The sequence below is a fragment of the Mycteria americana genome, chromosome 2, assembly GCF_035582795.1.
Source record: "Mycteria americana isolate JAX WOST 10 ecotype Jacksonville Zoo and Gardens chromosome 2, USCA_MyAme_1.0, whole genome shotgun sequence".
NCBI classification, from domain to species: domain Eukaryota; kingdom Metazoa; phylum Chordata; class Aves; order Ciconiiformes; family Ciconiidae; genus Mycteria; species Mycteria americana.
In genome coordinates this window covers 117146283-117163465 of record NC_134366.1, presented here as the reverse complement: position 1 = coordinate 117163465, position 17183 = coordinate 117146283, and the positions used below count along the sequence as shown (strand labels likewise).

The 17183-nt window shown below is 42.5% G+C and overlaps 1 protein-coding gene across 3 annotated transcripts; it reads left to right on the top strand.

Annotated features, from left to right (window-relative positions):
• Positions 1-412: 412 nt before the first annotated feature.
• PRELID3A (PRELI domain containing 3A) lies at positions 413-16995 on the top strand. Of its 3 annotated transcripts, none has more exons than XM_075494336.1 (6): positions 413-597; positions 3255-3423; positions 3848-3937; positions 4737-4807; positions 4902-5004; positions 10631-15086. In XM_075494336.1, exons 1-6 carry the CDS (start codon positions 566-568, stop codon positions 10742-10744), a joined length of 579 nt encoding a protein of 192 aa, XP_075350451.1. In that variant the 5' UTR covers positions 413-565; the 3' UTR covers positions 10745-15086. The 3 variants fall into 3 exon arrangements, with proteins under 3 accessions (XP_075350451.1, XP_075350448.1, XP_075350449.1); XM_075494333.1 differs by lacking the exon at positions 10631-15086 and adding an exon at positions 16794-16995 and having other exon boundaries at positions 416-597; XM_075494334.1 differs by having other exon boundaries at positions 416-597; positions 14952-15086.
• The last annotated feature ends 188 nt before the right edge of the window (positions 16996-17183 follow it).

Here is a 17183-nt window from a genome sequence, read left to right as displayed (position 1 = left end):
GTCGTTGGCGTGTTTAAAGCAACCCCCCAACGTCAGTAATCCGGAGAGGTTTATTTGTTAAAAGCCGGGCCATCAGTTCCTGGTAATACAGAGCTGCTTTTTCAGGCTGCGCCTTTCCAGCGCCAACGGAGGCCGCGCAGCGCATCGAGGTCCCGCAGGCGCCTGGGTCCGCCCGCCGTGCTGCCCGCTGCAAGCTGCCCGGCGGCGGGCCTTGACGTGGCGGGCCCGAGCAGCGCCGAGCGCGCGAGCTAACGGCGACGGGTCACAACCCGCTGGTGCCGGTGTCGGTGCGGCTGTGCGCCCTGCGCCTGCGCGTTGCCCTTCTCAGCAGGCGCGGGAAGGAGGTGCCGCCGCGGGGGGGGCGTGGGCGGGGTAAGGTGGTGACGGAGGCGCGTGACGCAGGGGCCGGCTGGGTACGTCCAGTGCCGGCAGGCGGAGCTCCGCCCCCCGTGGCTGCTCGCGCTTGCCGGCCGGCCGGAGCGTGGCCGTCAGGCCCCGCCGAGCTCGGGCTGCCGCCGCCCGCCCGCCTTCCCCCGCCGGCCTTGAGGAGAGACCGAGGGCGGCCATGAAGATCTGGAGCTCGGAGCACGTGTTCGGGTGAGGGGCTGGGCGGGGAGGGCTGAGGGGCGGCGAGGCCCCCGCGGGCGGCGGCCGTAGAACGGCGGCGCCGCTCCTTCTACCGGCCGCGCGGGCGTGCCGCCGCTCCGGCGCCTTGCAGGGCCGGGCCGGGCCGGGCTGTGCCGGGGAAGCCGGGCCCTGCCGGGGTGAGGGCGGAAATAGGAAATGCCGCGGGCGCGGCGGGAGGAGGAAGGCTGACAGCGGCGGTGGTTCCTGACCGGTTATGCCGGCACGAAGGCTCGCGCGGCAGCCGGCGGGGGGAGTGGGGGCACCGGCTTCTGTTGGCGTTAAGTCCTCCGGTGAGGGGGAGTGGGCTGGGGACGGTCCCCGGCGGTGTGTCAGCCCTCCCCCGCCGCCCATCCTTCATCGCTTTAAGGTTTTTCCTGGTGGTCGGAGCCCCTGTGAGGGTTTCTCCCACCTCCTGCCGCTTGCGGCGGGAAATACCATTCCAACAGAGCGGTGGCAGAGCTGGCCCGACAGCGTAATTGCTTGATAAAGATGTGGGTATTAAAGGAAAAATAACTTTCACGCCATCCAAAAAAAAAAAATCCCAAACTACTGACGTACTTGATGATATACTCCCAGAGGTATGGATAGGGTGACTGTATTTTGCCTTACCCGTCAGATACTCTCAGAGATGCCTAGCAGATAGCCATTAAGTGACAGCTGAGTAAGTTTTCTTACCGTCAGTCCTTTTCTGCATTAAACGTGTTTTGAACATGGTTCTGGTCATCCAATTCCATTTTTGTATAACGAGGGAACAATAGGCAAAAGTATCAACAGGTATGTAACACTTGCTCGAGCCATACCGGGGAGCTGACATGGAGAACACAGCAGTTCCAGTGCAGCTCTTAAAATGCTACCGATAACTCATCTGCTACCGGTCTCTTAAAAATCTCGAAACTTGAAGGGCACCAGGGCTGATAGTTCTTAAAATATTTACAGAATATCCAGATGTGCAGTTTTAAACTTCTTTGATTACATTAACACAACTTAATTCATTATGCTGACATAGGTGTTAGGTGTTCAACTTTAACATTAGTCTGGTATAAGTACACAATAGCTTCTAATATGAAATGACAGGCAGAGGCTAGTAAAGGCTGCTTGTGTAAGGCATAACTTCTGAGTTTGAGACTAATATCTGTCACCTGGGAGGCACAAACTCGACTTTTATTTGGCATTTTCTCATCGAGATGTGTATTTAAATGCCCCCATCTTGTAATGTGTGTGGGTGTAGATAGTTCAGCTCAGGGGTTAATAAAATATTGTTGTGCCTTATCAGATCTCTGACTCTTAAAATCCCTCAAGGACACTTAACAGAAATGTGACCTTTTCAGTTTGTGTATCTCATTTGATTATGATGTATAGTCACTGAAGATAAGGAATGGTCCTCCAGCTCTCCTTCTGATGTAGGAATTGAAGGCTCTATTTTTTCTGCTTGCAGGAAAAAAGCTGAAAGACCTTTTATTACTCTTCTTGTTGGAAAAATAACTTACTTTTCCAAGCTTCTGTTTGTTCTGGTGGTGGTGTACTGTTGATGCCCTTCTGTACCGGTCTATTTTAAGACTAAAAGTAGCGTTCTTAAAAATCAAATCCATTTAGGGCCCTAAGTGCAACTCTTATGTACAAGTTGGCACCCCTAAGCTGCCTTAAGTTAGATATCAATAGTTGAATTTTTAAAGGTACCTTTAAAGGTTATAAACCTTTCATTCCAGATCTATCAGTTATTCTGAATATAGAAATCATTGCTTAGGGACAGAATTTCTGTATTGGATCAAGTCCATGATTTATCTAGCCTCCTCTATTTCAGAAGAAGATACATGAAGTCCCACAACAGGAACGGTGTGGACAGCCTGGCCTCCAGTGGTGGGGCTGCTCTGATCCCAGGAGTTTGAGACTATCAAAACTTGTTTCATAAAAACAGTTCTGTATTGAGAAGAGTATCCATAAATGTAATTCATGCTAACAAGCTGCTGGAAGCAGTAGTATGGGTGCAGGCTTAAGGCAGTGAGCTGATATGGTTTCTGAAAATCCGTTTCTTTATTTTGAGCTTCCTGATTTTTTTTTTTAGTTGAATTAAATTTCACTTTGCTTTTTTGCTATAGGAAGAAACAGAAGCTAATGATTTCTTCTTTAGTTTATTTGGTGTGCTTAGAATTACAGAAGAATTTATGTTGGAGTAGACTTCTGGAGGTCATCTCATCCAGCTTTCTTCTCAAAGCAGGGCTAACTTAAATGTTAGGTCAGGTTGCTTTTCCGGTTGAGTTCCGAAATGAATCGAGATTCAACAGTCTCTGTGGACAGCTACCCTGTCATTGTGGGGGTTTTTGCACAGCTACTTAGAATGTCACTTGTAGTAGTTTGTGACTGTTGCCCCTTGCCCTCATTTCTGTTAGTCTTGGGTTAATAATTCCTTTCTTCACTCTGTAGAAAGGAGTATTTTCTTTCCTGTTTGTGTGTCAATACTTTCTTATTGCCTTTCCAAGCATCGCTGTATTCTGAAGGGAGTTTTGGGAGCTATGAATTTGTACAGCATGTGCCATATTCCGCAAACTAGATCCCTGATTTAGTGTTGTCTGAATACTTGCAATTAGATACACAATAGTTACAAATATTGTCTCCTCTTCTTTTTACAGACACCCCTGGGATACAGTGATCAAAGCTGCTATGAGAAAGTACCCCAACCCAATGAACCCATGCGTGGTAGGAGTAGATGTCCTCGACAGAAGCCTGGATAACCAGGGGAGGTTGCATAGTCACCGTCTTCTCAGCACAGAGTGGGGATTGCCAAGTATTGTAAAAGCGGTACGCTTTTACAGTCTTAATGGTTTGTTAAGGGTGTGATGCACTTTTATCTCATGATCTAAATCGGAGCTGAATTCAAAGTAAAAGCTTAATTTATAGGAAATATCATCCACAAATATCACATGAGCTGTAATTAGGATACTTTGTAGCAAGAATACATTGTAGGCTTTAATATGCATATAGTGTGTGTATATCTATACGTGCCTTCCAGACTGGTCTGTGTCATGCTATATGACTGATACAACCTACTGGGATGTAGTCTTGCCACTGATCACGGTGTTCTGGTATCCGTGAATTTCTTTGTATTTATTTGGGGTCACTAAGAATTTTACATTTATGCATTTCAGTTTGGTTGGTTTTTTTTTTTTTTAATTTTAGTACTTAACTTTTTAATTTTTTAATTTTTTTATTTCTTCACTTTCAGATTTTAGGAACAAGTAGAACTTTGACTTACATTGAGGAACATTCTGTGGTAGATCCAGTAGAAAAAAAGATGGAGCTTTGCTCAACTAATGTGAGTGGTACCTTAAGAAGTTTCTGGTAATTAGTTCTGGAGATTAGATGTTTTGCTCTTAACATGTAGGTTAGAAATGTGTTTGCATCTTTCATCAGGAGGTGGCAATTTCCACATCTTAGTTGGCTCTTTTTTTTCCTTCCTTCTTCTCCCACAAATAGGAAACTTTAAATACTTTGGGATCAAACATTTGTGATTCTGTTTTTAATGTAAGATTATTTCTCAGAATGGATGTAAAGTAGTCTAACTTTTAGATTAATAACGTGTTCTACATTACACTGCCATTTACAACAAAAGTTTTAATTTGAAATGCCTTTTTTCACAAAATGTAAATGAAGTATTATGCTATATTTTTGGTATCCTGGGAACTTGTAACTATCAGATTTAAAGTGGAGTTGTCTGTAGGAGAGCCTTGTCTCTGTACAAGAGGCATTGTCTTTCCTGAGTATTAATTTTCTGTACACTCCAAATAGTGTTATGGTGGTCTTGGTCTTGAAGAGCCTCGCTGAATTGCATGCCATAAATCAGATAAGACTCAACATTCAGAGAAGACAAATGGAAAGTTGTTCATGCTTTGTACTGTGAATAGGAACTTAGACTGATATAATTAGATATAGGATAGGAGAAGATGCCATCACCCTTTATAGGTCTTTTTATTGACTGTGTTCTGGGTTTTATATTCTGTGTACACTGCTTTGTCTCTGACATTAAATTGAGTGCTCTACTATTGAGTAGTGCTGTTGATAACAGAAAAATGAAAGGTGGGAAGTGAGGATTTCAGCTCTTTTTTCTTTTTAAGATTACTCTCACAAACTTGGTGTCTGTTGATGAGAGACTGGTTTACACGCCTCATCCTGAAAACCCTGAAAAGTAAGTAAGGATATTTGTGTGCTTCTTTGTGTATAGGAGACATTATGTTAGTCCAATTCAGTTTAGGTATTAACTTTTCTTTATTCTCTTACAGAACTGTGCTGACTCAGGAAGCAATTATTACTGTTAAAGGCATTAGCTTGAGCAGTTATCTGGAAAGCTTAATGGCAAACACAATATCTTCTAATGCCAGAAAGGTACATCTTTATTCTGTTTTCTCCCTCTCTCCCTCCACCCCTACCTTTCTCTTTGTTGAAATAGTAATTGTCAATCACATGTGCTGAATACTATATTTAATTTCTCTAAACTTTGTGCACTGAGTTTCAGCTGATTTTTTTTTTTGGTAGGACCTCAGCAAGTAGAATATAATTTCCCGAAGCATGAAAAGGTTTCACTACTAAATCTTTGTTTTTCAACTAGAATTGCACATCAGAACAAAATTCTGTGTGTATGCTACAGTTACACTTAGCATGCATGTAGTATTGGTTTTTGGTTTTTTTTTTTTTTTTTTTTTTTTCCAGAGCACCTTTTTAAACACTAACCTCCTATTTCCAGGAATTAGTGCTAGTAGTGAATATAACTTCCTTTTCAGCCTTTATAATTTGGATTTAGCAGTTAATGCTAGCATATTTTCTATGCTGCTTTGTCAGTTGTTCCAGTTCCCAGCCATTACTGAGCTGTCTCCTTGCCTTTGGCTGAAAGTAAGGTAGTGTAAGCAGAGGCATAGTCTTTGAAGAGAGGAAACTATGCCGGCTTTTGTAGGTAACACTACACCGACTCCTCTGTCTTGTGCTTGCTTTTTCTACTTGGCTTGCAGCCATGGAGCTGTACTTCAGCACAGGCAGAGCTATGGGAGTGCTTATTCTTGGGCACGTTGTCTATCCTTCTTAGGGGAAGGTGGGAAAGAAATGGGGTTGCTAGAGAAGCGTAGGCATCACTGCCTAACAGCAGGATGAGTGCACCTGAAATTCGAGGTTGTGCTCTGCATTGCTGGAGAGGTTCAGCAGTGCAGTGGGAATCTGGCCCAAGTAACTCCTACTGTGCTAGAGAGCCTGTGCTTTGGCCTGCCCTTTGTCCTTGTGAGAGATGTTGCTTGGCCAAGGCAGTGCAAGTCGACTTGATAGGAGGTATTGACCAACCAGATCAGAGAGGAGAAAGCCTCCTTTTCCTCCTTTCTGTGTACTTCTCCAAAAATGAGAGGAAAACAGGTCAAAGTCAGGGGATGGGGAAAGAGTGATGGGTAATTTCTAGACACTGAATAGTAACTTTAACTAGCTGAGTGCTCACTGTGATTGAAAGTCATAAATGGAATGTACTTCAGATAAATTACTATTGTATTCTGATCCAGTTTCCATTTAGAACTCTGTGTGGGGCATATATTCTTGAAAGAGAAGTCCAAACCCTGGCTCACAACCAAGCTTCAGGCTGACTTGGAGGTAGCAAAGCACTAGCTAGTTGGAATGGCCAAATCAACTAGGCACACTTAAAAGTGCTGGCTGAATTCCTCTTGTGGCATCTGTCACATTTGCATGTCTCTATGAACTCAGAGAAGGAGTGTAAATATTTCTTGGTACCTATTCAGGTGCTGCCTGTGTGAGAGCTTGATTTCTTTTAAAGATTGTTCTTCTGCTCTGCCATTTTCAAGGAACACACTGGCTCATAAGCTTCTTGCAAATCAAAAAGACCTTCTTGCCCTGTGTGTTTCACTGAAGAGTCTCTTTAGAGATTTTGAACGTGGCAGGAATTTTTGCTTGCTGTTACCAGCCCTTTCTTTGCTGGCTGGTAACCTACTCTGCTCTTCTCGCATGCTTGTGCTGTGCCTGTGTGCTCTTAGCACTCCTCTTAAACTTCATGAAAGTTGCTGAAAAATGTTTTGTTGTTCTGAAGAAATAGGAATTATTGAGATTTTGCTCTGAGGTAGAGGTGGCAGATGACACATTATTATTTTTAATGACAGTGGAAAAATCATTTGCCATATGTTGTAAATCTTTTTTGTGTTACTCCAGGGGTGGGATGCTATTGAGTGGATAATTCAAAATTCTGAAAGCGCTCTAAGCTAGCAGTTCTCCACATCTACAGTTTGTACTAACTAGTGGTAATGCCAGCATTCTTCTTCTTGGTACAGCATTTCAGCTTCCTAGCAAATATGTGCATGGATTGTTGTCATGTGAATTTCATAAATTAACCTGCATGTATGTTTTATATACATTGCATACAGGAATGGCAAACATGTTCATTACACTGCAGTTGTAGAGAGTGAGTGTAGGTCAGATCTAGACTGGATCAATTAACCCATGCTTATGCCACTGGACAACCAACTTGCTGCAGCCATGTCTTGTGCCACACATGATTGCTTGTGGTTTGAAAGTGGAACGATGACTGCAGATAGCTAGGCAAGTGAATGAGTCGCTCTACCAAGTGTTTGATCTGGTCCTGGTTTCTATGATTTCAGTATGTAAAACTGGTACCTGAAGAAATTAATAAATTGGTTAATGACTGGAATTGGCATTATAAAAATGAAACAGAATTGTACTCTTAGGATGTAAAATTGATTTCTTGAAACAGATTGCCTAACAGGGGTAATCTTGTGCATAGTGAAATTGTATTTGCTTTTCTTATGCCTGAGGAATATTGTTGCCCTTCTGTGAGCTTCTGTGGAAATCTGTACAAAGCTTGAAGCTGTCAGAACGTCAGACTGTCCGTGTTTTTCATTGGTCTTGTAGTTATATTCATTTCACTACGTGACGTGTCCCTTAAGCGGTGTGACCATGAAAAAATCTGACTTCAAGGTTGAGAGAACTGAATGTACTTGCCTCTCTGATACCTCTGTGCAGATTGTTTTGCTTCCATTAGTCAGTGTAGCCTGTCTCTGTCATTCCTGTATTGGCTTATGCTTCAACTAATAAGATTCCTTAAAAAAAAGAAAAAATTCCATTATGCTGCTTCTCCTAGTTAAGAATGTAGGGGTTTTTTACACTGCTTACTTCGAGATCAGTGTATGCCATGAGTGTTTGCTTTTATGTTCTCATTCCACTAAGCTTTTATGGCTGTTTTTCCAGAAAATGTCAACTACAAAGGCTCAGCATTTATCAGTCACTTAAACTCTTCCAACAAGTCTTCATATGCAGCGTTTGGTCTGCCAAACACGTCATACTGCTAACATATGCAATAAAGACTGATATAATATGCATGCTTGGTTATGAATGTGCTTGCTTAATGCCTTACTACAGAATTTGTTGTACAGTATGAAACTTTATAGACCAATCCTCTGTCAGATTTTTTTTTTTGGTAACTGTTCTACAGTACTTGGAGGCTTTGCATCTGGTTAAGATTTTGTAACTTAATTTCCTGTGCAGAATATTCCTGAAATCTTCCTTGCCAATATCACGAGTTTATTCTTAGCTGCAAAGTACAGCATATAGTGTATCTAGGTCTAAGGAAATGTGCAGACCTATGTAGTCTCAAAAGCTGAAGGAAATATATTGGTGCTCCAGTTGAATGTCATGGATTTTTTTTTTCTTTATTTTATCAACAAATATGTCAACTAAAACACTATGACCTGGTCGTTTCATAGGCAGGGCCTGAGAAGAATCTCAGTATTTTTCTACTGAGCATTTTCTACGTCAAAGGTGTTTGACTCTCTGACAAATCTTCTTTGTGCAATTCGACAAATATAACATCTTGGCTGTTGCTGTCTTACTCAGTTCTCCATGTCTTGTGTCACCTAAGAGAGGTCATTTTAACCTGACTTTTAAATATCCAAATGCGTGCTTACTGAAAGATGATTCCCCCTCTCTCCCCCCGCTTTGTTCCTTACAGAGCACTCTACTTGGCTAATTCATGGCTAGTTACAACTTGTTGCTATGCAGGAGTCTACTCCTGTCTGGGTGCTTTTATCCATGGTTTGCTGGTGTTCCCAGGTCTTGCACAGGATGTAGAGATGGTGGAAGTTATCACCTGCTGAAGCATGGTCGATTTGGTGCTCAAATGGAAGGAACTCAGAAGTTAAATCATATTCTTCTACAGACTTTTTTCAGCAACCCATACTTGAACTGGACAATTTAAATCATGTTTTCTTGATTATTGTCGGTATCTTTTAAAGGCATATCTTGAACTAAGTTAATGTAAAGTTACTAGTTCTTGAGGTAATTCTGGATAGGGCTGAATCTCCCTTTCTGAGCTCTGGCCAAGAGTTGAACACTTTGTTGTGATATGTGGATAATTTTTCTCAGGTTAAGGCCTGCCTGCCAGTGCAGACACAGCAATTAGTGTTTATTCTGTGAGTCCCTGTAATATGAAAAACCTGAAGAGAAACAGCATCAGCCTTTCACTGAACTTAGTGAGGGTCTTGAGATAAATATGCTCTTATTCATAGTAAAACTTTATTTCTTTTATTAGGTTACACTTTGCAGCCTGGAACTAGGCTTTTAATATTACCCCAGAGTAATGTTTCTAGCCTCCAAAAAATTCTTCAAGAGTATGTGTGGGTTTTGGGTTTTTTTTGTTGTTGTTTGGTTTGGGTTGTTTTTTTTTTTGTTTTCAAAGCTGTTTATGCAGATTCTTGTTCATGCTTAGTGATTTATAAAGGACAACAGCAGGTTTTGGACCCTTCAAGAGTGTTTTGTTCACTTTATCACCTATAATGCATGCAACAAAAATAGTATATCAGAGTTCAGAACAACTCTGTGCATGTGTGGAGAGCTGTTCCCTCCCTTTCCCTGAGCCTCTGCAGAGGGCTTGAACACTGACACTGGCTCTCCTGAAGACTTAGGACTTCTTGGGCTCAGACCCTTTGTCTCCAGAACTCCTCTAGACTTGGCCAGAGCCATGTGGCTCCCAGTTACTGCTCTTCACTGTTTGTACTTCTTATTCTTAGTAGGGTAATAGAGGTGAATGTCTCTTGGCTTCTCTTTAAGTGAAAAAAGGCCAGGTGTTTTCCTGGTCTGATCCCATCTGCTTGTTTTGGCAAAATCTGTCATTCTGAGATGGTGGAGCTCTAAAATCTTGCACTTTTGTTTAGTTAAAGTGCTTCTCTTTATTTTCTTGGCTTCATTGTGCAGCTGGCTGTGTGCTTATCTTGTGGTCATTGGGGTGCAGCTGCTACAGGGTCTTCTTAAGGTAAAAGGTTTTTGACATGCTTATTTTGCTGCATTCCCCAGCTCTTACTAAAGCATTGGCTGTCAATGCCTAGCTTTGAGGCACTCCCATTCTGAGAACTGAACAGAGAAACACCATACCTTGATATAAAATGTGTGGCTGTAGGCTCTCAATTAGTCTGTTTTATATGCTGAAAAGTTGCTGTGCATGAATATAGAATTCAGTGCGAGTCCATCTCTGAACTCTGGCTAGATATCAAATCAATTAGTTGCTACTTCGAAGAGCACTTGGAAGACTATGTTTCTTTGTCCTGGATCTTCCCAAAAAGTGTCCGTATAACTTGGTTAATGAATTTGCAAACAGTATCTAGGCTTGGCCGTAAATTTACTGATATTCTTTGGGTGGTGGGAGCAGCAAACAGTAGAAACAGCAATACTCTTACATAAAGGAACTTAACTGCTGAATTAGGCTTTTTGCCTAGGTGCGCTACTGGGAGCTCGCACCAATATTGCCTTTACTTCTTGCTTATGGGTTAAGCAAATGCCTTTGCAGTGAAGTATCCATAAGAAGATGCTAAGAAATTATCAATATAATCTGGTATCAAACTATGCAAGGCATGAAATTAATTTTAAAACAAGTCTCATGTCTGACAGAGGAGAAACTATAGAAACATGAGCAGTGGTGGTGTATCTGTTCTGATCGTAAATTCCAGTATTTTCCTGGCAGGGTCGGGATGCCCTGGAGTGGGTGATCAGCAAACTAAACACAGAATTGGAGGAGCTGAAGTCAACACGCGAGGGCATGAAACCAGCCATGGCAGCAGCGTCGACAGAAAAATAAAACCAAAAATACCACGTAACTGACAGAAAAGTTTTATTCTGCAGACTGCTTTGTAGATCTCCCTTGCAAGGCTGATCTGCAGAGGTTTTATATATTTATAAGAATATTGGATCAGCAGAAAAGTAACCTCATCTGTCATCTCCACAGCAGCTCCTGTTGCGTACTGAAGATTAAATTGACCTCCTGCAGATGCTCTTTTCATTTAAACAATTTATTTTTAACACTGGAAACAAAACATTTAGCGCATTTAAAACTGCCTAAATGTGCCTTTTATAACAAAGATAGAGAGTATGTTATTGACACCATCTCGGTTTTTTGTTCTCAAACTTGAAAAGAATGCATGTGTGGTATTAAGGGTTTACCATGTGAACATTTGTTCTGTGAAGGGCTGATAGGTACTAGAGCACTGAATTTTGTCTGTTCTGTCATCTGATAGTGTCTTATGACCATATAAAGGGAACTACACGAGTCAGAATGTGATACTGTAGAAATAGATACCTATCTAGAGGATCATCCTGAAAAGCTAAAACTTGTGTGGTACTAACTTTTCTTATGTTGTTTAAATGTGCTGCCTGAACATGACACGTAGATACTTTACCTCTTAGATGTTTGTATCCAAACAAAGATAAAGTTTCTATTGATGTTAATAGCCTAAAACAGATTTTTGGTGGGGAGAAGGGTATAATTTATTTTCATATTTATTAACTTGCCCTAGTTCCTCCCCTCCCTATGAGGAGAGGAGTAGTAATTCCTGGAAGGTGCTGGAAAATACTTCTCTTACGTATCTCTAAAGAACGGTACTTGTAGGCTACTTGAATGAAGAGACTGTACTGTTCCACTGGTCCTTGCTCTTCACATCATGTCTTAACTGAAGGAGAGACTGATGCAATAACGAGAAGAGTTGAAATGAGAAATAAGCAGGAAGTTTGAAATCCAAATGGTAAGGTTTCATGAACATGTACTTTTCATGCCCTGAATGGAGAACGCAAGAGTACAAGAAAAACAAATGGACTCTCCTTTTTGAGTGCTTTCTACTAACTATTGACTGCCAGCGTAACTGAATTTTTCAACACTTTTCCACATTGGTACAAAATGGTTTTAGGATCATTTTAAATGCTTCTCATTATCTGGAAAAATACTCCAGTAACTGCAGAAATTGCTTCCTATAAAACGTGCATAAATACACATTGGTAGCAGTCCTAGCCTTGCCTGATGTTCACAGAATTTTCATATTTGGTCCAGGTGTAGTATACGTTTCCTAGACAGCCCTCTGTTAGGGCATTTTAACTTATTTTTTGCTGTGCACACAAAGTGAAATAAATGTTGCAAGGTTGTTTACTTGTTCAAGTGGCAAGCATGTGTTTAGGAAGCTGTTAAAGAGCATGAGTAACTTCTCAAAAAGTAAGTAAAAAAGAGTAAAATGTTGGTCACTGTTTTGATCTGGTAATTTTAAAGTGTCTGTAGCTTAAAGGAAATTTCAGCGTTTGTATTCTGGTTAGTTTGAAAGTGAACATTAATTTGGGTGTAACTATAGTCTCACTAAATTACATGATCCTAATGAATAAACTTAATTTTAAAATATATATATATATATATATATATATATATAAATCAAAAGCAATTAAATGAGTAGCTACTATTTACATTGCTCTTTTTATATGGACCTAAAGCCTTTCTTATTTTGGAACAGAAACTTAGAGCTTAAAGGCTGATAGCAGCTCCTTTCTGGAAGATATGCTGGATAGCTTTGGTGCAGGTCAGTTGTGCTTCTCAGGGGAGTGATGCCAATTCCTGGATAAAGAATGCAGAAGATGTTCTAGCTCCTGGTGGCGTTCTGCTAGGAAGGGGAGTGCAGCTGTGGCAGAGCTCTGCAAACGAAAGGAAGAGATGAGTAAGTGTGCGTGCGTGTGGAAACCTGTGCTACAGTATTTCCCTACGTGCTCGGAGATGATGAAAACATAACTGTTGGAGGGGTAGGAAAGTCTTTGGAGAGGTTCATGTATTGCTTTGGTGTGGAAGAAGAGTTGTCTAAAGCTGCTTCTTGCATCAGGTTTGAAATAATTGCTTAGCGTTGTCTTAAAGCTGACTGACTTGTGTATAGCACCGTCCAGCACTAGCTGGTGTCCCAGAAAAGTCACCTATATATTCTGTCTAGGGCCAAACTCCTCTGCCACACCTTAGGGTCAGTAGCAGTTATGCATCAGTTTTCTGGATTACTTTCTTTGCACTTTGTTTCCTTCTTCCAGAAACAAATCCTTATCTGCTTGTGTTGCAGCATCTCCTTTCTGTTTCATTCCCCACTGGGTTTGGGCTGTTTCCTCTCCACGTTTCATGCTACTTGGGAACTATAGGGCTAGACGTTTGGTTTTCCAGTCTGCTGCTCCACTTGCCATGGATCAGCACCTTGCCTGCTTGTGCTCAGTCCTCTTCTGCTTTTCTCTAGGCTAAATGAGAGTGGGGAAGCTTTTGGTAGGAAAAAGACTGATTTCTTCCAGAGGCCAGTTCTGTCACTCAGCCGCCTCTCTCTGCTGCCAGACAGTGCTGGTGCTTCTCACCTTGTCTTTGGGGTAGGTGACACTCCTGCACCTCTGGGCTTACTGATCTTCTGTGGTTGCTCATTTTGCCAGTGTGTACAAAGGACCTTGCAGGCCAGTGGTCGTGCTGGGACCAAGCAGGCACCAGTGTTTAGCAAGTGAAGTGATTCTTAATTTCCCGTAAGCTTTCCTGGACACTTTCACTCTTCTGCTTTCTGCCCATCTAGTTTGCATACGGGTCCCACCCTTCTTCTCCCTTGACCATGTGACTCTTCTCTATGGGATTTGATGGGATCTGTAGCTGTGTGTTCAGCCCTGCTATGCATAACACTGTTTCTGAAGCACTCCATTTCCCACTCCAGTTCCGTCACTGTTATAGTCTGAGTTGACCCTTGGGGCAAAAAAATCCCTACCTTTGAAATTGCTTATCTTGGTCCTTCCCTAGGGAAACTCCCCCATCCTTTCTTTATTTACTAGAAATGGCTAAAAAAATATTTCTGAAGTCAGTTGTACGTCATGTGCATTGACTGAGGTGTCTGTCAAAGACAGAAAGCTGTATGTGAGGGAAAGTGCTGGGGGGTGGTGCAGCTTTTTGGATTGGTGCAGAAACAGCTGAGTATGTAGGAGGAAAAAAAATAAAAAGCAGAAACGGCGTCAAGTCAACACTGATTAACTTGGAAGGATCCTGAAGCGCTGGGTACCAAGCAGAAGAAAGCTCAGCACTTGTAACCATGCTGATTAATGGGTACCAAGTGCCATTTTGAATACGAATTCTGCACTTTGAGAGTTGAAAATAGAATTAGAGTTTTGTGTGTTGGAGGAGGGAGGTTCTTCTCTGCTGTTGTTCAAGCCGTTGAGGCTTGCAGTTCAGTGTTTCTCAGCCATTAGGTTGCAATTTGCGGGAAAGGGAGTGGTGGAGGTGTGTGTGCAGGAAGGTGGTTTGGTTTTAAGAATTTAGCGCCAGCATATCAGGTCTCCGGGTTGGTTAGAAGTGTGGCTGCTCACCCTGCCCAGAAACTACAGCTGTGTCGCACACACCTGCTGCGGAAGGAAGAAGCTGGGGATAGGTGGTTCCTGACCATGGGGGAAATGGTGAGGGAAGATGGCAGTGGTGGTTCCCAGACCTTGGCAAACTGGGCATGTCAGCTCTTGGCCCTGAAGGCTTTTAAGATGTTGAAGATACCAAACTTGAGGTAAATTCCTGTTTCTGGTTGATGTCTATTTTTTGTGCTAGTGCAGACAGGCTTGTGTTAGCAGCAAAAGCATTAACTTAAACAGTGTAATCAAGTGGTCTTGTGTGTCATCGGTTTTGTGTAAGACTATCCTTTTTTCCTTTTTCTTTTTTTTTTTTTTTCCCTGATGTGCCCTTGCGCCAGTGTGAGTCCTCCATGCCCCCCCATACTCCTTACTTCTTTTCCCCCAGCAGGTCAGCAGGCACGATGGGGGAAGGGTCATATTTGTTGGGAAAATGGGCAATCCTAACGTAAGGTGCAGTATTCTTGACAGACTTGCTTAACGCAAGTAAAGGCACTGACCTGCAGCACTTGGCATGTATCAGGAATTGACGTACAGCGCATATCAGGCATTGATGTATGTGACGATGTAACAAAGTAGCACTGAATAAGATGACCAGTGACATTCCTTGATGTGACGGTTTTCATTTAAATCTTCAGGTGGAGCAGTGGGTAACACCTTTCCTCTTCTTGCATCTTCCTAGATTGTAAGCTGTGAAGGGCAGGACTCTGTAAAGTGTCTGTGTACACTATGGTGCTATCTTAAATAAATGACATCCTCAGTTTGAAAAACCACTTCTGGGTGTAACTGCTGTAATATCAAATGGGCTGGTGGTTTTCAGAGAAGGCTGCAGCAAAACTACACATGTGAGTCTGTGCTGGGTGAGCAGCGGGACCCAGCACCAGGCTCCATGGAGCTCACTGTAAGCCACACATCGTACTGGTCAGAAGCTCTGCAGGGGTCCTCTGTGCCTGAACTGGTAACTCCGTTTGGCTCTGGCAGCTGCTTTATTTTGCAGTAAAACAGGAAAGAGTAATCTAAAATGGTTAGCCTTGACTTGTAGATAAGACCTTATTTATCTAATAAACTATCTTCTTACCCTACCACCGCTACTTGCCACCGGTCAGAATCATGCCAATTATGGGCTAGCCTTTTAACTGCAGCTCCAGGAAGCAGGTCATGCTTTCGCTATGATTTTGTTCAATGAAAAGGCATTTTTGTGAAGCACGAGTCCTGTCCTCTAAATTTTTCCATGGCTGAAGTAACTGAGGTATGATTCTCATTGTACTGGAAGGCACCTGCAAGTAAAATCATCAGTAAGGACTCCTAATTTGGGGCCCTGCTGGTACAATATTTCCCCTTCTTACTCTTCTACAGTTGTGTTTCTAACCTAGTTAAAATCGGCAGCAGCTAAGATTCAGGGCTCTACCTGACCAAACAAATGTGGCACATGCCCTTACCAGCTGTGCTGTGTAAGAAATTATGCTTGCTGTCTTTACAGTTTGCCCTTACCAGCTGTGCTGTGTAAGAAATTATGCTTGCTGTCTTTACAGTTAGCTCAAGAAAGCAAGAGCAATGCAATGTCATTTTAAAGAACTTTTTATTAGTAATGCATGAACAAGAAATTGCATTTCAGTACCACATAACATTAAAACAAGCAGAAGACAATTCTATTGCCTTTCTCTGTTAGAGCTGATGCCCCGGGTGTACCTGAAGCTGCACAGACGGTACATGCGCAGTGACAGCACAGAAGCAGGAGAAGTTCGAAGGGGAAGGATTTGTGCTTTGGGCTTGTTAATGTCCAAAAAGTGCATCTCCTGTTTGGGATTTTCTTCTTTTCCTTTATTAAAGGAGGGGGTTGGGGAGGGGGAACCAGCTTTAACAGAAATACAGCTCAAACACACTCCTCATTGTATCTTCGTTTTGCTTTCTAAAATTCACAGGTAACGTAACCACCAGCCCCTTCAATAGAAACTGCCCATCTTAAATGTCTAAGCAGAAGCTGGGCCTTGGCCTCTACCTGGCCTGTAAGCTGGGCCATGAGAATGCAGCCTCTCTTTATATACGCGTCAACTTAGCTGGTGCTTATTTCCACCAAACTTTGGAAGCCAACCTCCTGCCGAAGTTGCATCAACTCATGCCGGTGTCCTTTCATTCTAGGTTTAGCAGCCCCTGAAATCCAGTTTAACAATCCCACACTGCAGCGTTTGGCCTACAGCCCATCCTGCAAAAGCCAAGGCATTGCTGGCTCCCTGTTTAGCACTGACATGACTCTGGTTAGAGAAACGCAGGGAGGACCCGTGGCTTAGCGTAAATGCTACAGCTGCATGGGAGGCACCAAGAATGTATTTTTTCATGCTGGATGCTCACCTTTTTGCACTTGCAGGGTTCTTTTAATTCAATGGGTTAATAATCAAACAGGTCTTTTCCAGCTGTGACTGTACATTAAGTAGCCTGGCACCTCAAAAGACTACCTGCTTAAAAATGTATCTCTTTATTAGCTATCAAAAGGCCTGTTCCGCATGGCTTCCTCTAGAACTGTTCTACAAAAACTGTCTTGACGACCTTTGCAGACTGCAGCAGCTTCTGTTCTTTCAGGACACAGAGCGCAGGCCACCTGTGTCTCTGACATCAGGTCAGCCAGGCACTGCCACTGCAAAACAGCCCCACCAGAGAAGAAACTGGAAAGTGACTGAATTACAGTTTAGTGCAAATAAACAAGCAAAGGTGCCACCACATAGCATTTGCTGTGTCTATTTGATAACTGTTTAGCTCCATCTCCTGATCCTGCCCTATGACATTTGTTGAGTGTGGACTGCCATGGTAAAATTCATTCACAACAAATCTTTGCTTGTCAAAGTGGTGTAAAGTTTCAACTATCTGGAATTCAG